At 44.5% G+C, this 26,381-nt stretch overlaps 1 protein-coding gene across 1 annotated transcript in view; it reads left to right on the top strand.

The window, feature by feature from the left end:
* The window catches only part of DRC1 (dynein regulatory complex subunit 1), a 310,180-nt gene that overhangs the window by 222,170 nt on the left and 61,629 nt on the right, over positions 1-26,381 (top strand). The window contains exon 11 of the mRNA XM_029596255.1: positions 2,234-2,406. Within this exon, the coding sequence (XP_029452115.1) occupies positions 2,234-2,406 (173 nt within the window). The remainder of the gene's footprint in view (positions 1-2,233; positions 2,407-26,381) is intronic.

The raw sequence follows: 26,381 nt of genomic DNA, 5'->3' as shown, positions 1-26,381 counted from the left end.
CCCTTTTTGATTGGCTTGGCAAGATCCTACTACATCCGTTGGTAGTGTCTGCGGAGATGGCTCTTCTGCATGTCTTCCCAGATAATCTAGATCCAAAGTGTCATAGATTTTGTGTACATGTATTCATAGCGGCTAGATCATTGGTGGCTTGTCATTGGAAGACGGCTCACATACCTACTCTTCAGGAGGTTTTAGCCAAGTTGCAATCATATTATACATTAGTGTCTTTAACTGCAACAAAATATCAATTGGAGGCTTCCTTTCATAAGTCCTGGAGACCCTTTTCCGATTACCTGCTACGTCAGTGATGTTGATCATTTCCTAACCACTGCTTCTACTTGTAACTAGCTATGCTCGTTCTTTCTAATACTTAATTTTTCTTATTATTTATGTTCTCATGTGATTTGTACTTACTGTGATTGACAGTATACAGTGATTTTCCTAGGCTTTTGCAGCTTAATTTGGCTCCACTATATTGGGTGGAAGGGGGGGGGAGAATACGGATTGTACTCTGTATTGTACAGGCAAGTGCACTATATCTGTAATGGTTTTGACTCTATATTTCTGTACTGTATAATGAGGTTTTTTTGTGATGTTTATATCTGTTAAAAACTTTAATAAACTTTAAATTGTAAAAAAAAAAACATATTTGTTTCAAAAGGTGTATTTCCCATGGTAGTATCTGATACATCACGATACCTGAATCCTCAACTTCACAAGAACAGTGAAAAGTTATCATATATCCAGAAATTAGAAAGAATACAAATCTGTCATTAATATATGCATATATATATATATATATATATATATATATATGTGTGTGTGTGTGTGTGTGTCTCCCCACAAGCATCTAAATTAAGTAGCCCATTTCCATCACATAACCCCTGCAGTTAAACAATCAGAAAATAATAGTATAGTAGAATCACCCTAACTCCTGTTATTCCAGTATGTCCAAAAAGGAACCCATATTTTCCCATACAGATCCATTTTGCGTTTCAGCATGTGTGTTAACTTTTCTATCATTGCAATTTCAAAAATTTGCTGATGCCAAACCTCCAGTGAGGGGGCTGACTTCCACAAAAGAGCAATCATATGTCTACCTGCATATGTCCTCCAGTATTTCTGATGCAGCTTTTGTCGATTTGATTTTATTCTGTTTTATTTTAATGTATGTTCCGTTTTAACTTTATTAAATATGTTGTTTGTACCCCACCCTGATCTTAGGAAGGACAGGTAACAAATATTTTAAAATAAATAAATAGTTAAATTCTGCATTTTTATGTTCGTACCAGAAACCATAGGTCTGCTAACCAATATTTGCTTGATGTTCCAGCCACAAGGCATGTCCAGTTATCAGTCTCAAATGAAAGAGCATTATTTTACCTGTGTTGTCCTCATTTTGTGGAATTCTTTGCCTAAAGAACTTAAATTATAAGATAATTATCTTTACTTTCATAAACTTTTAAAGGCTTTTTTATTTCAGAAAGCTTTTAATTTGAGGTTCTATTCTATTATTATTTTTATTGAATTTAATATAAATTTAGAATCATTATGAGATTTATTGTGTTTTTTGATATTTGTATTTTAATGTAAGATGGTGTTCATAAGAACATAAGAAATTACCATGCTGGGTCAGACCAAGGGTCCATCAAGCCCAGCATCCTGTTTCCAACAGAGGCCAAAACCAGGCCACAAGAACCTGGCAAGTACCCAAACACTAAGAAGAACCCATGCTACTGATGCAATTAATAGCAGTGGGTATTCCCTAAGTATAATTCCCTATGTATAATTGATTAATAGCCATTAATGGACTTCAATATTTGATTGGTATAATTTGTTGATTGTACATCACCTAGAGTTCTAGATGGGCGATAATTGCAAGCAAATAAATGTTGTTGTATTTATATTACTGAAATTGGAACCTGTATAATTTAGTCTTTGTTTCTTTCTCCATAAACCTTGAAAATTAAAGAGAAACTGATTTTAAAATCTGCCTGATTCACCACTCAGTGTTCTATTTTGAGAATTCCCAAGGAGTTTTTTCCAGGACTACCTGAAGCCCTGTGCTGGAAGTTAACCTCTAATTCTTGAGATCCTAGAACTGTTCCAGATGGTTGGCAACCTTAAGTGAAAGACACTGAAGATGGTAGTTAAGAGCTTTAGGGTGCTAAATTTGGAATCAACTATGTTTTACTCTTTCTTTTTATTTTTTTTTCTCCCTTGCCCTTTACAGATGGCAGTCACAAACAAGATGAAGAGCAGGATGATAAGGAAGACAAGGAGCTGGTCAGCTCATGGGAGGAAGGCAGAAAGGATACTGGAGAGACTGATACCATAATTGATCCATCCCAGAAGTTCTCAGCAAAGACTGTTAAACAGATCCTGGAGATCTTCTGTGACGAATCAGTGAGCTGTCTTTCAGGAAAAATTTTAGGATTTATCTGTATCATATTGGTTTATAATGTTTCATTGTGGTAGTGATTATACAAACTCTTTTCCAGTGCCAGCTAACAGGGAAATAAATAGCCACAAATATGTCTCGCAGAAAATTGACATCACCAATTAGTTTTCCCATTGAATCACAATTGGGTGGTACTTAGTGTATTAAGAATGAGAGTAACTGAGTTTAATTTACTGGTTCTTTAAATGATATTTCTATATAAGTATAGAAAGCATAGATTTGAAATCTGTGCAGTACCTTCAAAATGGGACCATTTGCATAACAAATATTTCCTTTAGTAAGAGAATTTTTATTTTAATCTTCTAGGAGGTAGTTTTCAAAGAGTTATGTGGGGGTTGTGTTTGTATAATTAGCATTATTGAGCATAAGTAGCATGTACACATGTATGTCCTATTTCAGAGATACACTACACTGAGGGTGCTATTAAACTACTCGTTCTCTTTCCCTAAGTAGTTGCATCAACAATAAGAGAACTCAAAATATCTCAGCATTCAATTTCAATCATATATAATTTATTCATGAAATATATATATATAAAAGATCCTATCTAGACAATAATTACTCTCTAGCACAATCATTCTTCCATACCCCAATCATACAACACATATAAAAACATTATGATATAATGTAAAATCCCATCACCAAAATGTGATTTCAATTCAAATAACAATGGACAGTGTTTATTACATTATCATGTATTCTAAATTTAAATATGCATCACATAATATTGCAACTCATCTCTATAGATGTATGAAATCTTATCTTCTCATGTTCCAGCATTAACCACTATTCTTTTGCAATAATCACAACCAAAACGGTGACATCGTCCGTCGTCCGTCGGACGATGTCACCGTTTTGGTTGTGATTATTGCAAAAGAATAGTGGTTAATGCTGGAACATGAGAAGATAAGATTTCATACATCTATAGAGATGAGTTGCAATATTATGTGATGCATATCTATAGAAGATAAGATTTCATACATCTATAGAGATGAGTATAGATGCATAGGGGTAGATTTTCAGAGCCCTGCTCGCCTAAATCCGCCCAAAACCGGGCGGATTTAGGCGAGCAGGGCCCTGCGCGCCGGGAAGCCTATTTTACATAGGCCTACCGGCGCGCGCAGACCCCGGGACTCGCGTACGTCCCGGGGTTTTCGGAGGGGGGCGTGTCGGGGGCGTGTCGGGGGCGGGCCCGGTCGACGCGGCGTTTCGGGGGCGTGTCGGCCGCGTTTTGGGGGCGGGTACGGGGCGTGGCTACGGCCCGGGGGCGTGGCCGCGCCCTCCGTACCCGCCCCCAGGTCGCGGCCCGGCGCGCAGCAGGCCCGCTGGCGCGCGGGGATTTACGTCTCCCTCCGGGAGGCGTAAATCCCCCGACAAAGGTAAGGGGGGGGTGTAGACAGGGCCGGGTGGGTGGGTTAGGTAGGGGAAGGGAGGGTAAGGTGAGGGGAGGGCAAAGGAAAGTTCCCTCCGAGGCCGCTCCGATTTCGGAGCGGCCTTGGAGGGAACGGGGGGAGGCAGCGCGGCTCGGCGCGCGCAGGCTATACAAAATCGATAGCCTTGCGCGCGCCGATCCAGGATTTTAGTGGATACGCGCGGCTCCGCGCGTATCTACTAAAATCCAGCGTACTTTTGCTTGAGTCTGATGCGCAAGCAAAAGTAGGCTGTTCGCGCGCCTCTTAAAATCTACCCCTGAATGTGTATGCAATATTATGTGATGCATATTTAAATTTAGAATACATGATAATGTAATAAACACTGTCCATTGTTATTTGAATTGAAATCACATTTTGGTGATGGGATTTTACATTATATCATAATGTTTTTATATGTGTTGTATGATTGGGGTATGGAAGAATGATTGTGCTAGAGAGTAATTATTGTCTAGATAGGATCTTTTATATATATATATATTTCATGAATAAATTATATATGATTGAAATTGAATGCTGAGATATTTTGAGTTCTCTTATTGTTGATGCAACTATTTCAGAGATAGGCAGCGTAGGTCCTGGAGTGCCACAAGCAGGTCTGGTTTTCAGGATATCCACAGTGAATATGCAAGAGGTGTATTTGCATGCACTGCCTCCATTGTATGCAAATATATCTTATGCATATTCATTGTAGATATCACGATAACCAGACTAGGTTGTACATTCCAGAACCGGAGCTGCCTACCCTTGCCCTATTTTATGAACTTTGAGAGGGTACGCATATACTTGCAGTATCATGTGTAAATGTTAACAGGGGAAAAGGGGTGATTTAGGGGCATTCCAGGGAAGGGTTTGGAAATATGCGCACAAGTTGCTATTTGGTAAGTGGTATATGCACATACAGTACTGAACTTGTCCATATACTTTTACACCTAATAATTCATTCACACAGTTGAAATCGTACTTGTCTTTTGTTTGTAGTTTTTGGGTGGGGGGTCAGGATGAAGTGCTGGAGGGTTTGGGTGAATTGGTGGAGGTATTGGCAAACTGATGATTCCAAATAGATGCACAAGTATTTTCAGAAATGGAGTACTTGCATACTGTATAAAATACCTGCTGGCTTATTATGTGCACATTGTTATAATTATGTGTGTAGAATATATGATGGTAACATTTAAACAGATGCATGGGCACATATGTGCATGTGTTCGTCAGCCCGCACCTAGGGACGCGGCCATTTTATAACATAAGTGCGTATATGCACACGTTATAAAATTGCCTGAGGAGACGTGATCCGATGCATGGGTAAGACGCAAGCCTTGCCCTATCCCGGTCCTCCCTCCAAACAGAGCCATTCCCTGTACGTACCAGGATCAGTCCAGACGGTGGGTTATGTCCCCCTTCCAGCAGATGGAGTCAGAAAAGATACCATGGACTGATCCATGGTACTACAGGAATGAGAATTAGCAGGTAAGGAATAATTTTCTTTTTGCAGCCGCGAAGTCACGTTTCCCAGCGCTGAAAGCAAAGTCTTACCTCCCTCGTGGTGACCCAACAGCAGCTCGCCGATTTTTGGCACAGCAGCGGCGACATGTCAGGGAAGTCGCAGCGGGAGAAAAAACTCCTAGGGAAGGCAGCCGAAACAAAGATGGCCGACGGGCCACCGAGCTAGCGTGGGCCTAACGTCACCAGAGCCCTAGTTGAAGAGGTCACAAATGCAGTGGTGCAGGCATTGGATGCCCGGTTTGCAGTTCTATCCCATCAAATCACCACAGGCAACGAAACCCTCACTGACTTAAAAAAACAGGTAGAGGACACACAGACGCGGATAGTGGGCCTGGAGGTGGACACACAGTCCTTGCAACAGCACCAGAGTACCTTAGAGAAGCAAGTAAGAGCATTGGAAGCAAAGGTGGAGGACCTTGAGAATAGGTCCCGCAGAAACAACCTGCTGTTTGTAGCCCTCCCTGAATCGATATCTGACAGGAACCTGGTCCCTATCCTGAAGGGATGGCTACTAGATGCTTTGGGCCTTCAGAACCTCAGAGGTCACTGTGTGGTAGAACGGGCGCATCACTTGGGGGCCCGCCAATCGGGAAGTGCCAGACCGTGGGTGGTTATAGCCCACTTCCTGAACTATACCCACAAAATGACTGTTCTCCATGCATACTGGAAAGTAGCCGCATTGGAACATGAGGGAGAAAAAATCTTAATCTTCCAAGACTTCTCCGCAGGGGTGTCTGCCAAGCGAAGAGAATATTTCGCAATTTGTAGCACATTGTTTAAGAAAAGCATAAAATTTTTGCTGCAATATCCAGCTATACTATGGATGGAATATAAGGGGGCTTGGCGCACATTTGATACAGCCAGCAGTGCTCAGCAGTTTTTGGACTCTCAAACTGAGCCTGAGGCTCCATAAGCCTGGCCAACTGAGGGGGCCACTTTCCTGCGACGGAGCATCAGCAGCTCTCAGATTCTGGTAAAATAGAAAGGTCAAACATGACCGGCAGGCAGCAACAGCCGACAAGGACCTTTTGTATAAGTTACTTTTCCGTTTTTTATCCACCAGATGTTCTGTGTTCATGTGGTTTGGGAGGGAGGACTGGTCCGGATTGAAATGTGGTCTCCCCTCTCCAGGGGAGGTTTTCTGTACCCAGGGACAGATTGCAGAGTTTGGGACAGGGAGGGGGAGGGGAGTGTAGGGTGGGAAGAGGGGGACAGTGTTGGGGAGGAGCCGGCTGTCGTGGTACATGTGGGCACCAACAGTGCCCCTCCCCAACAGTGCTGGGGAGGAGCCGGATGTTGTGGTACATGTGGGCCCCAACGACATAGGAAAATGTGGGAGAGAGGTTCTGGAAGCCAAATTTAGGGTTTTAAGTAGGAAGCTGAAATCCAGAACCTCCAGGGTGGCATTCTCTGAAATGCTTCCTGTTCCACGTGCAGGTCCCCAGAGGCAGGCAGAGCTCCAGAGTTTCAATGCGTGGATGAGACGATGGTGCAGGGAAGAGGGATTCAGCTTTGTAAGGAACTGGGGAAACTTTTGGGGAAAGGGGACTTTTCCGAAAGGACTGGTTCCACCTTAACCAGAGTGGAACCAAGCTGCTGGCACTAACTTTCAAAAAGGAAATAGAGCAGCTTTTAAACTAGAACAAGGGGGAAAGCCGACAGTCACTCAGCAGTGCATGGTTCAGAGAAATGTATCCTTGAAGGATACTAATGAAACAGGAGAGTTAGGGCATCCCAACAGAGAGGTTCCGTCAAAAGCAAACATAGTTCATATGCCTATATGTAAAAAATCACCAAAGCTAATGATTTCCAAATTATCCCAAACAACTGAAAAGCAGGTTGTTAAAACAAGCAAAAACCACACTTTGAAATGTCTATATGCCAATGCCAGAAGTCTAAGAAGTAAGATGGGAGAGTTAGAGTGTATAGCAGCAAATGATGAGAGTGACATAATTGGCATCACAGAGACTTGGTGGAAGGAGGATAACCAATGGGACAGTGCTATATCAGGGTACAAATTATATCGCAATGATAGGGAGGATCAACTTGGTGGGGGTGTGGCACTTTATGTCCGGGAGGGTATAGAGTCCAACAGGATAAAGATCATACAAGAGAGTAAATGCTCAGTAGAATCTATATGGGTAGAAATCCCATGTGTGTTGGGTAAGAGTATAGTGATAGGAGTATACAACCGTCCACCTGGACAAAATGGTCAGACAGATGATGAAATGCTAAGAGAAATCAGGGAAGCTAACCAATTTGGCAGTGCAATAATAATGGGAGATTTCAATTACCCCAATATTGACTGGGTAAATGTAACATCAGGACTTGCTAGAGACATAAAGTTCCTGGATGTAATAAATGATTGCTTCATGGAGCAATTGGTTCAGGAACCAACAAGAGAGGGAGCTATTTTAGATTTAATTCTTAGTGGAACGCAAGATTTGGTGAAAGAAGTAACGGTGGTGGGGCCACTTGGCAACAGTGATCATAACATGATCAAATTTAAACTAATAACTGGAAGGGGGACAATAAGTAAATCTGCAGCTCTAGCACTAAATTTTAAAAAGGGAAACTTTGATAAAATGAGGAAAATAGTTAGAAAAAAACTGACAGGTGCAGCTGCAAAGGTTAAGTGTTCAACAGGCTTGGACATTGTTTAAAAATACAATCCTAGAGGCGCAGTCTATATGTATTCCGCGCATTAAGAAAGGTGGAAGGAAGGCAAAACGATTACAGTCATGGTTAAAAGGTGAGGTGAAAGAGGCTATTTTAGCCAAAAAAACATCCTTCAAAAATTGGAAGAAGGATCCATGTGAAGAAAATAGGATAAAACATAAGCATTGTCAAGGTAAGTATAAAACATTGATAAGACAGTCGAAGAGAGAATTTGAAATGAAGTTGGCCATAGAGGCAAAAACTCATAATAAAAACTTTTTAAAATATATCCAAAGCAAGAAACCTGTGAGGGAGTCGGTTGGACCATTAGATGACAGAGGGGTTAAAGGGGCTCCTAGGGAAGATAAGGCCATTGCAGAAAGACTAAATGAATTATTGCCTCCGTGTTTACTAATGAGGATGTTGGTGAGATACCAGTTCCAGAGATGGTTTTCAGGGGTGATGACTCAGACGAACTGAACGAAATCACTGTGAACCTGGAAGATGTAGTAGGCCAGATTGACAAACTAAAGAGTAGCAAATCACCTGGACCGGATGGTATGCATCCTAGGGTTCTGAAGGAATTAAAAATGAAATTTCTGATCTATTAGTTAAAATTTGTAACCTATCATTAAAATCATCCATTGTACCTGAAGACTGGAGGGTGGCCAATGTAACCCCAATATTTAAAAAATGCTCCAGGGGCAATCCGGGTAACTATAGACCAGTGAGCCTGACTTCAGTGCCGGGAAAAATAGTGGAAACTATTCTCAAGATCAAAATCGTAGAGCATATAGAAAGACATGATTTAATGGGACACAGTCAACATGGATTTACCCAAGGGAAGTCTTGCCTAACAAATCTGCTTCATTTTTTTGAAGGGGTTAATAAACATGTGGATAAAGGTGAACCGGTAGATGTAGTGTATTTGGATTTTCAGAAGGCATTTCACAAAGTCCCTCATGAGAGGCTTCTACGAAAACTAAAAAGTCATGGGATAGGAGGCGATGCCCTTTCGTGGATTACAAACTGGTTAAAAGACAGGAAATAGAGAGTAGGATTAAATGGTCAATTTTCTCAGTGGAAAAGGGTAAACAGTGGAGTGCCTCAGGGATCTGTACTTGGACCAGTGCTTTTCAATATATATATAAATGATCTGGAAAGGAATACGAGTGAGGTTATCAAATTTGCAGATGATACAAAATTATTCAGAGTAGTTAAATCACAAGCAGACTGTGATACATTACAGGAGGACCTTGCAAGACTGGAAGATTGGGCATCCAAATGGCAGATGAAATTTAATGTGGACAAGTGCAAGGTGTTGCATATAGGGAAAAATAACCCTTGCTGTAGTTACACGATGCCAGATTCCATATTAGGAGCTACCACCCAGGAAAAAGATCTAGGCATCATAGTGGATAATACTTTAAAATCGTCAGCTCAGTGTGCTGCAGCAGTCAAAAAAGCAAATAGAATGTTAGGAGTTATTAGGAAGGGAATGGTTAATAGAACGGAAAATGTCATAATGCCTCTGTATCGCTCCATGGTGAGACCGCACCTTGAATACTGTGTACAATTCTGGTCGCCGCATCTCAAAAAAGATAAAGCACATTGTCTGACATATATACTCTCTCTATTTAATCCCCTGCTTCTTTTTCTATGCTCCAAGTTGTATTACTCCCTTGTTTTATTGTAACTGCATTCCTTAGCCTTTCTCTTGTTTAATGTGTTAATGTTTTATCATTACTATTATCATTATTTATTACTATTATTAGGATCAATGTTATTTTTTACCTTTTTGTTCCCTATCCACTTGTTAAATGTAAACCGGCATGATGCGATATTTATCGCGAATGCCGGTATAGAAAAACTTAAAATAAATAAAATAAATAAATAAATATAGTTGCGATGGACAAGGTAGAGAGAAGGGCAACCAAAATGATAAAGGGGATGGAACAGCTCCCCTATGAGGAAAGGCTGACGAGGTTAGGGCTGTTCAGCTTGGAGAAGAGACGGCTGAGGAGGGATATGATAGAGGTCTTTAAGATCATGAGAGGTCTTGAACGAGTAGATGTGACTCGGTTATTTACACTTTCGAATAATAGAAGGACTAGGGGGCATTCCATGAAGTTAGCAAGTAACACATTTAAGACTAATCGGAGAAAATTCTTTTTCACTCAACGCACAATAGAGCTCTGGAATTTGTTGCCAGAGGAGGTGGTTAGTGCAGTTAGTGTAGCTGGGTTCAAAAAAGGTTTGAATAAGTTCTTGAAGGAGAAGTCCATTAATGGCTATTAATCAATTATACTTAGGGAATAGCCACTGCTATTAATTGCATCAGTAGCATGGGTTCTTCTTAGTGTTTGGGTACTTGCCAGGTTCTTGTGGCCTGGTTTTGGCCTCTGTTGGAAAAAGGATGCTGGGCTTGATGGACCCTTGGTCTGACCCAGCATGGCAATTTCTTATGTTCTTATGTTCTTAACCTTGGCCCCATGGAGGTACACAACTTAGTGGAAGACGAAATGGCCTCAACACACAATCTCAGGACATGGAGGGTACATCTAGGGTTCAACTCCTAGGCTGGGGGGAGTTGAATCTAACAGTATTGAAACAGGTTTTTGTCAGAAGACTTTTCTGGATTAAATATGGGTGAATACATTCGCTTTGTATCCTGGAACGTGGCAGGAATAGGATCTCCGGTAAAACGCACAAAACTGTTGGCATCCCTCCGTAGGCGTAAAGCCCAGGTCGCATGCATTCAGGAGACACACCTAACCACTTTAGAGCATAGAAAGTTGAAAAAGGACTGGGTGGGAGAAGTCTCTTCAGCTGCAGCGGTCCATAGAAAAGGAGGGGTGGCGATCCTAATAGGCAAACGGGTCGCATGGGAATGGCTCTCCACTACTGAGAACAACCTGGGGTGGTACCTTATAGTGGTTGGGAAAATCAGCGGAAGGGTCACTACCATATGTAGTGTCTATGCCCCCAACGTCTATTCACACGTCTTTTTTACAACCTTAATGCAGGAACGATTAAGGGTGGCACAAGGTCCCCTGATGGTGGCTGGAGACTTCAACTGTGTGGTAGATCCTGTCTTGGACAGGTCCTCACAGATGGCCACAACAGCGTTGGGGTAAAATAAGGGGATTTCGTACTTCTGCAATCATTTGCAACTCCTAGACATTTGGAGAACTATGCAGCCCGAGGAGGCAGATTATACGCACGTGTCCCGGGCACACATGACTATGTCTAGGATAGACTATATTCTCTATTCCAGGGGAAGCTTTGCACAGGTGCAACGGGCGGAGATTGGCCTCCCAGAATTCTCAGATCATTCTCTAATCTGGATGGAGGTGAAATGGGGGGCAGAGACTGGCAAACAACTTATGTGGAGGTTTCCTTCTCATTTAGCAAACAACCCGGACTTCCAAGTCTACCTCAGAGAGAAATGGGCGGCCTACACTTTAAACAATGAACAGCATAAAGTTAACCCATGCTTATTCTGGGCCGCGGGTAAGGCGGTGATGAGGGGGGAAATCATAGCATATGTGATCAGGAAAGCCAAATTGCTTAATCAGCATATTTTGGATCAATCAGAGCCGGCCCTGCGGGGATTTAAATCGCGGCTCTCTTCGGCGCCATCTCCTTTACCTTGCCGCTGCCGCTACAGCTGGGGAGGGCCTGCGCAATCGGCGCCGAGCCCCGCCGGGGGAAGGTCAGCAAACTTCACTCCCCACCCGGGCGGCCTCAGCGCCGACAGCGCGACCGAAACCGGGGCCTAAAACAAGCAGCAAAGGTATAAAAAAAGAAAAAAACGCACCGAGACTCAAGTCCCGCCTCCGCTACAGCTAACCCAATCAGAGCCGGCCCTGCGGGGATTTAAATCGCGGCTCTCTTCGGCGCCATCTCCTTTACCTTGCCGCTGCCGCTACAGCTGGGGAGGGCCTGCGCAATCGGCGCCGAGCCCCGCCGGGGGAAGGTCAGCAAACTTCACTCCCCACCCGGGCGGCCTCAGCGCCGACAGCGCGACCGAAACCGGGGCCTAAAACAAGCAGCAAAGGTATAAAAAAAGAAAAAAACGCGCCGAGACTCATGTCCCGCCTCCGCTTCAGCTAACCCAATCAGAGCCGGCCCTGCGGAGATTTAAATCGCGGCTCTCTTCGGCGCCATCTCCTTTACCTTGCCGCTGCCGCTACAGCTGGGGAGGACCTGCGCAATCGGCGCCGAGCCCCGCCGGGGGAAGGTCAGCAAACTTCACTCCCCACCCGGGCGGCCTCAGCGCCGACAGCGCGACCGAAACCGGGGCCTAAAACAAGCAACAAAGGTCCTCCCTCCACCTCAGAGGGACACGCCCAACAGACGGCTGCAAGGCAGCCAATCAGTTGAGTCCAAGTAGCCATTTAAAGCACAAACCACCCAGACGCCACGCGTCGAACGCCACACGTCGAAGGAGCGCGTCAAAGGGGCTGGCCCCTTTGTGCGCCCCTTAGTGCAGACCGGAGTGCAGACCACCGCAGACAGTAAGATCAACACCATCCTACATACTTAACAACCTAGCAACGGCAAGCTCATACTCATACTTGCTTCCTCAACACTCACCCAGACTCGCCAGCTTGCAAGTAACAGCGTCAACAACCATCCAGCCTCACCAGCACTCATCCAGCCTCACCAGCGCTCATCCAGCCTCACCAGCGCTCATCCAACCTCACCAGCAACCATCCAGCCTCTGTTCCCAACTAATTGAGCCACAATAATGCACCTCTGCTCCATCCCTAAAATCTGGCACAAAATCAGAAAACACACAAAACCTGCAATTCATCACATCACACGACAACAAAGACTATTACCAATAATGATTTCACCTATAACACAATTCCTAGGACTCTCATTATTTACCTTAACACTATTCAACGCTCAATCGCTCTCCAAAAAAATGGACATCCTCAGCGACTACCTCATAAAAGCCAACCCAGATATCTGTGCAGTTACAGAGACATGGCTAAAACTCACAGATACAGTACTCATAAATCAACTGCCCATACAATCTTACGACTTATTCTCCGTCCCAAGACCCAAAAAAAGAGGTGGAGGTCTTCTTCTAGCAGCAAAAAAAGGTCTTAATATTACCTTACAATTTACCAATTCCTCCAACAAACTAGAATTCTCACTCTTTAAATCTGAACATATCCAAATAGCTTTAATCTACGCACCACCAGGAACATTAGAATCGGATCCCTCTCTACTGATAGAACTTATAGCCAAACACATAAACGTCGACAAACCTGCCATAATCCTCGGAGACTTTAATTTACACGTAGATGCCTCTCCACAATCCATCAACTGCCAAACAGTTCTTTCCTCTCTCAACCATTTGGGCTTTACTCAAATTATCAACAGTTCTACCCACAAGGCAGGCCACACTCTGGACCTCATCTTTATTAATGAACCCTTTAATATTCATACCAACCCCACTTGCTCACCAGTTCCATGGTCAGACCACAAAGTTATCCACACAACCCTCAATATCAACAACCCACCACCTCAAACTACTAACAAAACCACTATCCACTTCAGGAAACCATGCTCGCCAGACATACTCAGTGAGAAAATGACTGAAGCATTAAAGCAACTAGACCTCACAGACCCAACAACTGCAACTACCTCTTGGATCAATATTAACAATAAAATTGCAGATCAAATCTGCCCAACTACAACCAAAACCATACAACCTACACTAGACAATAGGAAACCTTGGTTTACACACGAACTTAAATCCCTTAAACAATCACTTAGAAAAAAAGAACAAAGCTGGAGAAAAAACCCAACCACCTCAACACATGCCATCTACAAATCCCTCCTCAACTACAGGAACACAATCCTTAGAACTAAGAAAGAATTCTACAGAGAAAAAATACACCACTTTATATTCGACTCAAAAGCTCTATTCACTTACTTCTCCTCTTTAACCAAACCATCTCCTCCTACTATCCCAGACCACCAAGCTCTCAACAAAGCAAACGAACTAGCCAACTACTTCAAAACAAAAATCACCAACCTTACTCAAACCATCACTTACAACAGCCTTACCCTAACACACCACCTCACATCCCTGACACAACAAACCACAAGCCTGGATTCTTTCGAGCTCACTTCTTCACTGGAGATTGAAAACACACTCAAAAAATTCAAACCTTCCTCCCACCCATCAGACCCAATACCAACAAATCTCCTCATCGCCATACCAAACACCATCTCAAAACCAATTGCAGAAATTATCAACGCATCCCTTTCTCAAGGTTTAGTTCCTAACCAGTTAAAATTGGCAATACTGAAACCACTACTAAAGAAACCAAACGCCTGCCCTTCAGACCCTGCCAATTTTAGACCCATCGCAAACTTACCACTTATAGCTAAACTGATGGAAAAAATTGTCAACAAGCAACTATCAGATTATTTGGAAGATCATAACATTCTATCCCCAGCCCAATATGGATTCCGAAAACGCCTAAACACCGAATCTCTCTTACTATCTCTCACTGACACAATCCTCGTTAATCTGGAGAATAAACAATCTTACCTGCTTATTCTTCTGGATCTTTCCGCTGCATTTGATACGGTAAAACACTCCACTCTAATAGACCAACTAGCCAACATAGGGATCAAAGGCACAGCCCTTAGTTGGTTCCAATCCTTCTTAAGCAACAGATTCTACAAAGTAAGAATAAACAACAAAGAATCGCATCCAATCTTAACAGAGCAAGGAGTCCCACAAGGATCATCACTTTCACCTACCTTATTCAATATCTACCTCCTCCCTCTCTGCCATCTACTCTCAAACCTTAAGCTCACCCATTACCTCTACGCAGACGACATACAAATCCTCCTTCCGATTACAGAATCCCTTCAAAAAACCATCACGTACTGGAACGAATGCCTACAGCCCATCAAAAACCTACTCTCAAGCCTCAACTTAGTATTGAATGCTAATAAAACCGAAATGCTCATTGTCTCCCAGGATCCACGCACAATCTCTTCCAGCCTTTCTCTACCAAACACAAACAACTCATTCTCATCTGACGTCAGAGACCTTGGAGCATGGCTTGATAATCATCTAAACCTAAAAAAGTTCGTAAACAATACCACAAAGGACTGCTTTTACAAACTGCAAGTCCTCAAAAAACTTAAACCCCTCCTTCACTTCTCCGACTTCAGGCTAGTACTACAATCCATCATTCTTTCTAAACTCGACTATTGCAACTCCTTGCTACTAGGTATACCCGCCAACACTATCAAACCATTACAGATGGTTCAGAATTCAGCGGCTAGAATTCTAACTAGCACCAACAAAAAAGATCATATCACCCCAATCCTCCGGAACTTACATTGGCTCCCCATTAAACAAAGGATACTCTATAAGGTACTCACTATCATCCACAAAGCGACAAATAAACTAGCTCCCATCTCATTAAGCTCTCAACTACAACCACACACCTCCTCCAGACCAATCAGAAGCGCATACAGAGGAACACTGCAGGCTCCACAAATTAAATCATCATTGAGCAAACGAGCGCATCTTCAGCAGGCCCTCACCAGTGGAATATGCTTCCCCCAGATCTTAGACTAGAACCCAGTCATCAAGAATTCAAAAAAAGATTGAAGACATTTCTCTTCCAACAAGCTTTCCCAGACGATTAATTTTACGGTGACGAACAGACTTCCCAATTCCTAAGTATCCTAATTACCCTAATTATGGACACTGCATCAAGTACTATTTTTAGAATCTGCTACTGGACAATTACCGTTGAGCTCAAAAATTTACTATATTTTATATATATATTTGGTATTGCTTATATTTATATTTATTGATACGTTAAACAGTTAAACTGTCTTTATAAAATATTATATTGCTTTATTTATTTCCAGTTAAACTATTATTACTTTATTTAGCACTATGTTAAATTGTCAATCAGTTATACTGTTCCATATGTTCCTCGGTTCCATGTAAAGCTCCGCTCTCTGTTGAGCAGTTCTTCGTTTTATGTAAACCGGATTGATTTGTAGCCCATACAAGAACTTCGGTATATAAAAATTAAAAATAAATAAATAAATAAATAAATAAATAACTGGAACAAGAACTACGAAAGGCAAAGGTCCGCTTAATCCGGTATCCTTCCACCCACAATAAAAAGTTGTACAGGGAGATGTTAATCTCCTTAAATAGCTACATCCATCAGAAAACGGAAAGGTCTATGCTCTTCGCCTCACACCACCTATATCGCTTTGGCAACAAGGCGGGAAAACTTTTGGCCACCCTAGTTAAAGCCCAACGGGGACAAACCTATATCACTGAATTATTAGACACTAAAGGGGTTAGACATAGCTCTGCAGCGGCAATATGTGACATCTTCAGGGAGTTTTACAGGGACTTATACACTGCAGAAGACATGAGAAAGGCAGAGACACAGGAAAGGCTGTTTTTCCATGGGTTGATCCTGCCCACGCTGTCCCCTCAGCAGCTGGAATTGCTCAATAGGCCAATCGGCGTACAGGAGATAGAATATGGGATTAAGAACAGCGCAACTCATAAGACCCCGAGACCGGATGGGTGCAATGCAGAATACTACAAGATAGTAAACAAAGAACTGGGTGCCGACCTACAGGAATATTTCCGGGTGGCAGATGAACAAGGGGCACTCCCAAAAAACGCCACTTTAGCATATAGTACAGTCCTTCCTAAGGGCGGGAAAGATCCACTCCAGCCAGCGTCTTATCGTCCCATTTCTCTTTTGAACTTTGACACTAAGCCATTCACAAAGATCATAGTCACCCGGTTACACATGGTACTGCCTCATTGGATCTCCTAAGAACAAGCTGGGTTTGTCCAAGGCAAGACGTCCGGCAAACACATTATATGTCTGTGGATGGCAATGGCACATTTTAGATCTAGGGGGACGCCAGCACTGGCTTGTGGGGTTCAACGCCGAAAAGGTGTTTGATAGGGTAGCCTGGCCATATTTATTTTCTGTCTTGAAACACTATGGGTTGGAGGGTGATATAATGCACAATATCTCATTACTATATCAGGATCCTTCCTCCTGTATCCTGGCTAATGGAGACATGTTGAGCAGTTTCGACATCCAACGTGGGACTCAACAGGGGTGCCCGCTATCTCCACTGCTCTACATCCTATCCCTAGACCCTTTACTTAGGAAAATTACCACAGACCCAGAAATCGGGGGCTTCACAAAGCAAAGGGAATCTTTTAAAATTGCAGCGTTTGCTGCTGATGTGCTGGTGTACTTGACTGACCTCCTACGATCCTTGCCGAGGGTGATGGACCACCAACGACACTTTGGTGTCTTTTCAGGCCTCAAAATTAATTTAGATAAGTCTGAGGCGCTGGATGTAACAGGCTCGCTTAGGAGTAGCTGGCCGGGCCCCTTCCCACTCCGGTGGGTAGACAAGGAAATGAGATATTTGGGCATTAAGATCCCCACTAATGTAGCGAATATCTATAAATGTAATATAATGCTTATGCTTCTTAAGACCAAAGAAAGAATGGAACATTGGAGGGTGCTTCCCTTATCCATCAGTGGCAGAATCCAACTATTCAAAGTGATGGAGCTCCCATGCTGGCTCTATACTCCTACGGAAGCACATGCCCTTTTACCCCTCCAGAGGAATAGTCTGAGACTATTCCTCTGGAGGGGTAAAAGGGCACAGATCACATTGACTACTCTACAGTCCCCCTGGGAAAAGGGGGGAATGGATTGCCCAAACATACAGGACGTCACCGAGAGCTTGGTCGGCGGTTGAGGGGCGCCTCAAGATCAGGCGCCGATGAGCGGGGAGGCCTTTTTTCCCATCTTAGGCCGCCGCAATTAATTTTATTCCAACCTGAAACAAAAATAAAAATAAGAAGGAACATCGGGAGAGGTCACGTGATGCTGTGAAGGGGAAGGACGCACAGTTTCCCTTCTCAGGGCCCCTGCCGAGTATCTGGACCCATCTGGCACCTTAATGTGGTGATAAACATCGGAACTACAACCGCAGTATCAGTCTCAGCGATTTGAGTCAATCGGACGACCATGACTACCCGGCAACTGAAGAAAGATCGAGAGAAAGACAAGGATCGGGTGCGGCCTTCAGAAGCCATGATCGAGGGGGAGGATTCTTCCCCGGAAACCGCCCCGCCGGCAAGCCTAGCCGAGATTAAACAGGCGATGCAGGAAATTCTAAAACCTGAATTATCCATGATTTCCTCCAAATTGTCTGACCTCTCGTCGTCCTTGCAATCATTTGAGACTCGTTTTGCCAAGGCGGAACAGAGGATCTCTGATTTACAAGATGGCCACCAGTCCGTGCAAAGTGAGCTCGAGGCCCTTAAGAAAATGGTGCATCGCCAGTCTGACCGCATGGAGGACCTTGAAAACCAGTCCTGGCGGTCGAATTTACGATTTGTGGGCCTCCAGGAGAGCTTACCTGACCGCGAGTTACCAGCATTTTTTGAGAAGTGGCTCCCTTCGGTGCTCCAGCTTTCTAACACCCACGGCCCCTTGCGCGTTGAACGCGCGCACAGGTTAGGCCTGAAGAAGCCGGCCGATCCCCGCCCCCGGGTAATCATTGTGAAGGTATTAAACTTTCTCCACAAAGCCGAAATCTTAGCAGCCACAAGAGGAGGTAAGGCGCTGCAATATGATAATCAGAAAGTCCTGATTTTTCAGGATTTGTCGGCGGCGGTAGCCCAACAACGTCACGCAATGGCACCTACCTGCTCGCGCCTACATGCGCTGGGGATCAAGGCGATGCTCATCTACCCGGCAAACTTCGGGTCCCTACCAATGCCGGCGTGAAATGGTTTACTGACCCGGGAGAGGCCTCTAAATTCGCTGACGACTGTGAGACGTCCCCGAAGCTGCCACCCGCCGTTTCCTGAGTCTCCGGGAACCCTGCGATGCCACTTCGCAGTTATCGATGTCTTCATTGGGAGATTGGTTCGGCGTGCGCCTGACAGCACCGCCTTTGGTTTTGATGTTTTCAAATTCTCTTCTAAATCTGCGCTGTTTTTTGGGGTCTGACAGACTGGGAGTTTGCCGGCTATCGCGGCGCAAAATTGCTTCGTGTGCTGATTTTCGGCACACTGGTCCCACTATCTGAAACCTGTGGCGGGACTCCAATGTCTTTCTGTACTGCATTAATTTTATCTCTCCCTTAACAGCCCTGTTCATCTTGGCTGCTCTATATGTTTTACTGTTACTGTGGTTCAATTATTGTTGTACTTTTGCCCAGTTGTATGCATCACTTGGTATGTTCAGTGAGGGTGGGGTGCTGGGTGGGTCGGGCTGCTCGGTGGGGGGACTGTTTAGTGTAGAGTGACCTCTAGACCTCTTGGAGGGCTTTGGGAGGTGTTATATACCCTAGGATGAGGGGTTGGTTGGGCGAGGGAAGGAGGAGGGGGGTGTGTGTGCGTGGGGTCAGCTCTATGGAAGTGGGATTTGGGTTTCCGTCTTTGTGTATTTTTTCCTGGATTCTTTTCACGGGTTTGCCCTTACTGTTTGGGCCTGGTGGCTCCCGCTGGGAGGGCCATCTGGCTTCCTGATTTCTGTCATGCTTTCTCACACATCGCAATGGTCCCTTGGGATCACCTAAGTATGTCTAAGCAAACATTTAAACTTGTATCCTGGAATGTCTGTGGCATTACCTCCCCAATTAAAAGAACGAAAATTTTGTCTGTTTTAAAGAAGAAGGCGACGGATGTAGCATTTCTCCAGGAGACACACCTTAGTGATCTTGAGCATCAAAAGCTGCGCCAACAATGGGTGGGGGCGGTTCATTTCGCCTCTGCGACATCCCGGTCTGCTGGTGTCGCCATATTAATTCGCAAAACTGTTCCCCTTCAGGTCCACCAGGAGATCAAGGACCCTCAGGGGCGGTTTCTGATCCTGGTTGCGGAGCTGGACCATAAGCCCGTTATTTTATGTAACATTTATGCGCCTAACAATCCGCCCTTGGGCTTTTTTCAACAGCTTTATCGCTCTCTGTTGCCCTATGTAGACCAAGATCTTATTCTTGGGGGTGATTTTAACTTCGTCCGGGACCCTGCTCTTGACAGGGTTGGTGTACACGCCACTGCCCAGCTGCCTAGCCGGGGGCTAAAATTTTTAGAAGTATCCCTCCATCTGCTAGATCCTTGGCATCTCCTGCATCCTATGGATAAAACATTTACACATGTGTCCAGAGCTCATCCGTCGCAGTCTCGCATCGATTATTTTTTCATTAGTCCTCAATTGTTTACGAATGTGGTTCAGGCGGATATTGATGAAATTGTGGTGTCTGACCATGCCCCAATATGGTTGGAAGTGCAGACTTCCTCCTCCTCCTCTGCGGGCCATTGGTGGCGCTTCCCCCAGTATTTGGTGGGGGACCGCCCTTTCCAAGATTATCTCCGTTCCAAATGGGATGATTATCTTCAATTTAACAGAGAACACGTATCTGACCCGATATTGTTTTGGTACACGGCGCAAGCCGTGTTGAGGGGGGATGTGATTGCTTTTGTGGCTCGCCGTAGGAAATTAATGGACAAAAGATTATTGTGTCTCCATGATCAACTGAGGCGGGCTGGACAGGTTCTGCAACAGTCCCCTACGGCCACGAATAGAACTCAGTATTTTGCCCTCCAGGCTGAGATTAACACCCTGATTCACCAGCGGGCCAAAAAAAGTCTGGCATATTATAAGTTTCGCCTGTTTCAATATGGGAATAAACCGGGGAGAATGATGGCTAACCTGGTAAAATCGCAGCGGGCTTCCCGGCATATTTCGGCCTTATACTCCCCGGGGGGGGGGAGCTGGTGCGGGATACCTCCTCCATACTGCGCATCTTTCATGATTATTATGCCTCCTTGTATTCGGAGGGACCTACTAGTCCCATGACTCGTGAGCAGTTCTGTGCCCGGGTACCTATTCCCAGACTTACGGGGGACCAGCAAGGGTGGCTTAATAGCCCGATTTTGGAGGATGAGGTTCGCTTAGTCATCCAAGGTGCGGCAAAATATAAAGCTCCGGGACCAGATGGCTATGTGGCCGAATTTTATAAGTCTTTGCAGGATTCCCTGGTCGGCCCTCTTACTAATAATTTCAATGCCCTTATCACGCGTGGCTCCTATACCCCCCATATGAACACCGCTCAGGTAACATTGATTCCTAAGCCGGGTAAGGACCCTCTGTATCCTGGCTCCTACCGCCCGATTTCATTACTCAATGTGGACCAAAAAGTTTTAGCTAAAATTATGGCAGATAGGTTGGCCACCATTCTCCCCACTCTGTTAGGTCCTGGGCAAGTGGGGTTTGTCCGCCACAGATATGCCTTAACTAACATCCGTAAGGTGTTAATCGCCAAGACGTTGTGTCAAAATGAAAACATTCCCCATCTGGTGGTAAGCTTTGATGCCGAAAAGGCGTTTGACCGAGTGGAATGGAGCTATTTGTTCCCGCTACTCCACCAGGTGGGGATTAAGGTTTTTTTTTACCAAGCCATACAATTACTATATCATAATCCCTTGGCTACTATTGTGGCGAACGGCTCACACTCTGAATCCTTTTCCATTGCTCGGGGCACGCGACAGGGTTGCCCTCTGTCCCCACTATTGTTTGTTTTACAGTTTGAGCCATTGTTAGCGATACAAGCTGCTCAAAATATTAAGGGGGTCCGGTTTCTGGCTGAGACATTTAAATATGCAGCTTTCGCTGATGATCTCTTGGTATTTTTGACGCATCCCCGGGAATCCTTATCCTCTTTGTTATCTCTCTTTCGAGAATTTGGCTCTTTCTCTGGATTTAAGCTGAACCTGGGAAAGTCAGAAGCCATACCATTTCCTTTGTCCCTTAAGGCAAGCTGGGGGTCAGATTTTCCGATGACATGGGCCACCTCTCAAATTCGTTACCTGGGTATTTTTCTTCCGATTCAACTACACTCTTTATATAAATGTAATGTAACCCCCGCTCTTGAGGAAAACTAGAGAGCGCTTAGAGGCGTGGCGGGCTTTGCCACTCTCTCTTTTGGGTCGGCTTAATCTATTCAAGATGATTATTTTGCCACAATGGCTCTTTTTATTTCAAAAATTACCCTTTATTTTGCACGCATCCGATATAAGGCAATTGGAGAAAGTTCTGCGGGGTTTTTTGTGGCAGGGGAGGCGGGCGCATATACCCCTTCGCTGCTTGCAAACGAGGTGGGGTTCTGGCGGCCTGAGTGTGCCTAATCTCCGTCTCTATAATTTAGCAGGCAATCTCTGCCTTATCAGAGATTGGCTTCTGCGTAAATCGGCCTATCTTAATCTACCAGCGGAACAAACTATAGTGGACCCTGTTGACTTGGGGTATGTACTGCAGGGGGGACATGGTGGGTTTGCCTAACCCCCCCCCCCCCCCCCCACCGTGGAGGCTCTCTTCGTTCCTTTAGGGTAACATGGAGGGTCACAATGAAAATCCTGCAACTTCCCCGTGTATGTGCCTATTTTTTGCCCCTACGGGGGAATCCCGATTTCACCCCGGGCTCCCAGACCACTAGTTTTAAAGTGTGGATTGATCGGGGTGTTATATATTTGGGTCACCTGTTGGATGGAGAGGGTAGGTTGTTATCTTTTTCCATGTTAACACAGCAATATGGATTGCCCTCGACGCAGGTATTCTCCTATCTGCAAGTACGTCATTATATCCATTCCCTGTCCCCTGTCAGCAAGGAGCTGAGACATTTTGGCTCTTTGGAAACCTTTTTTGCTTTATCTGCCTCAAAGTCCCCCACTCTATCTCAGTTCTATAAAAAACTAATGGGAAACAAAAGAACAACATAGCCACGGTTTTAGAAACCCGGTGGCACAGGGAGGGTCGTACTGAGGTAACGGCGGTTATGATAAGAAGCTGCTTTCGTCATTTATCTACTGTCTCCTCCAATGCATATTATCGGGAAATGCAATTTAAATTCCTATGGAGGGCCTATATTCCACCTGTTAGGGCGGTTTACTATCAGCTTGTGCCAACTGGAATCTGTGGGAAGTGTCAGAAGGCCGAGGGCACTCTGCTTCATATGTTTTGGGAGTGTTCCCTGGTGCGGAAGTTTTGGTTGCGAATGATTCAATATCTTTCCAGGCTCTTGGATGTTGTTCTTCCTTGTTCTCTTTGTATGATCTTGTTTGGACAGATTCCAATGGATCTTCTTCGGGGACAGGGACCACGCATGCTACTGCGGAAGGGCTTTGCGGTGGGGAAGAAGGTTATCCTTTGCAACTGGAAGTCCGCCGCTCCCCCCTCACATTGGCAATGGAGGAATCAATTTCATCAGTTGATGTTGATGGACAAGCAATGGGCGGCTACATCCTTTCAACAAGATCGATGTTTTCTACGTACTTGGGACTCATATATTCAATCACTACCACATAGGCTTCGCAGCCACATTTTGAATGCTTAAGACGTCAGCACTCTTGGAGACTGACTATGTTTATGGGGACCCCTGGACTGTTGGCGGAGACTGTAGGGCTGACCATGGGGAGGGGGGGGTATGATACTGTGGTAAACGCTTGCTACATGTCTGACACTGTATTGTATATGTTGAAAACCAATAAAAACCGTTTTGCAAAAAAAGAAGGAACATCGGGAGGTGAGATGAAAGAGAGCGAGAGAGACCACGCCCCCTCCCACGATGTCACCGAGAGCTTGGTCGGCGGTTAAAAAGCACATCACCATCAGGCGCCGCGCGACGAAGGGGTGCGACAAAGGGGTTTTCCCATTTGTACACTCTTTCGTGCAATCCTTGGTGCCTCATTTAATATTCCTTTGTCTTTGTAACTAACCCTTTCCTCCAAGTTTTTATCTTTTTCTTTAGCATGTTAAATAGATTAGTTATAAATGTTCATTGTATCAGATGAAGGAATTATATTTCCTGCTTTTTCTGTTTTATGTAAACCGGTTTGATTTACATTTTATGTAAGAATATCGGTATATAAAAATTAGAAATAAATAAATAAATATATTTTAGCCTGCCTTCTTCGGCATGTTCAAGACTGTCTATTATGTTCCGACAAGTTTACTCCTACTAGTTTTATTCAGGCTTGCTGTGGCCCCACGAAGCTTCAGAATTTACTGCACGCCGCCGGTACAACCATGCCCAGGGAAATCTCCCACAACCCTTTTCTCTTAAACTGCAGGCTCGCGTGGCGTTGATTATGCTGCCACCTTGGAGTCTCCTGGGAAGTGTCTCCTTTTCTCTCGATTCGTGGTCATCCTAATTTCTCCCCGGGACTTGGACACTCGGTACTCACTGCCTGGGAAACTAAAGGATTGGAATTTCTTCCTCAATTTCTTCACAATGAAACAGGACGGGTGCTCCCCTCTGACGTCCTTTGGCAAACCTATGGCCTGTCTAATAAGGAATTTTACATGTATTTACAGGCTTGACACTTCATTGAACATGACCTGCTACCTAGATCTAATACGCTTAATGTGCCAATTTTTGCTAAATTCTTTTCCACCCCACAAACCAGTCTACCACATGCACCACTTTGAAACGGGCGCTAGGTGGACTAGTTGTTCCAGGATCGCTATCGGGGCTGGCGGAGCGATGGACCAAGGAGATGAACTGCAATATCGCTCCCGAAGCCCTGGAGTGTTGTTTTGCCAGCCTCAAACAGGTGTCCAACAATGTGTTATTAAGGGAAACACAATATAAGTTTCTTATATGTCTCTCGAACCTGGGCCTATAAGGTCAAATTGACACCCAGTTACACTTGCATCAAATGCCTGATTGCAGAAGGCACACTTTTCCACCAATTTTGGAGCTGCGGTGAAATGCACGGGTACTTGCGAAGTATTCTGAGTTTTCTTAATGGCCTCTTGGGCACATCCCTAACGGACGACCCATGCTTATGTCTGTTTGAGGTGATGAACAATCTACCGGTTTCAGTCTCAAGTGGACAGAGGGTGTTTCTGCAACACGCCCTCTGGCTGGCAAAAAAAGTGACTCTGGAAATGTGGCTAAAGGAAGACCCACCCACGGTGACATCCTGGAGAGTGAAATTGCACCACACAGCTATCTATGAACATATCACAGCCAAGAGATCGACCCCTGCTAAATACAAGGAGTTCATGGACAAATGGTCAGTGTTCCTTTTATCTCTCAGCACCAATGCACGGAACAGGCTTTTTGAGATATATTAATCAGCACCCTGAGATCCTAGTGCTGCAGCAGAGCACTGTCATGTCTCTAATCCTTGATCTGCATATAGACCAGGGGGCGAAATCTCCCATGATAAGGATAATAATAATAATAATAGGTATAATAATATTGTTCACATTACCGATGTTGCTGATGTCACCATTGTGGTTCTCACCTACCAGAGTGGGGCTGGGGGGAAGGGGGGATAACTGCGTTGCACTCTCATTTGATGTGTACCTGTTCTCAGTATTGGTTACTTATTTGACAAAATGAAAAATAAAGGATTAAAAAAAAAATAGACTGAACGCATGCACATGTGCACACTATTTTAAATGGATGTGCACTTATGCAAGCAATTGCCTCTTCTACTGCGTAAGTGGGGGGAATTTTAAAACACATGTGCGCTGACACCATTACTATTTTCCCCAGTCCGTTACTAGTTCACCCAGGTAAGGAAAAGGACTCCCAATCCCCCCTAATTTAATAGCCTCTCTTTTCCGAGGACAAGCAGGATGGTAGTCCTCACACTTGGGTGACATCATCAGATGGTGCCCCAATACAAAAACCTTATGTCAAAGTTTCTAGAACTTTGACTTGGCCACATTGAGCATGCCTAGGATGCCCTATACCATGTGTTCATGCGGAATCCCTCTTCAGTCTCTGCATTTCCACAGAACTGCAGCATCGCGGTCAGTAAGCCTCCTGTTTTTGGACTAGTTTGGAAAACTTTCTCTTGCGGTTTTTCACGTTTCTTTGTGATGCAGTCGCTAGCGATTGACGCCGGGGCTCTCTCTGCTTTCTTTCCTGTTAGCCCCAACACTTAATACCCTGAAGATCTGTCTATTTGTCTTTATTTTATAAGTAGCCTGTTATCTATAGCAAAAGTAGAGTTAAATGGCAGGAGACTCCGGCACATGCTAATTTCAATGTGAAATCCAGAAACTCCCATGTCCCACCCAGACCCATGTCCACGCCCTGTCCATTTTTTGAACTTTTCATTTGTGCATGTAGCAGGAGATACACGCAAATCTGGGCGGCTTTTAAAATCTGCTCGGCATGCACTGGCCAAACTTATTCGCGTACCTCCCAGGTTTGGCATGAGCCGGCCTTTTAAAATT

The sequence above is a fragment of the Rhinatrema bivittatum genome, chromosome 3, assembly GCF_901001135.1.
Source record: "Rhinatrema bivittatum chromosome 3, aRhiBiv1.1, whole genome shotgun sequence".
Classification (NCBI taxonomy): domain Eukaryota; kingdom Metazoa; phylum Chordata; class Amphibia; order Gymnophiona; family Rhinatrematidae; genus Rhinatrema; species Rhinatrema bivittatum.
Note: the sequence above shows the minus strand (reverse complement) of the source record. Positions and strands in the feature narration are given on the sequence as shown.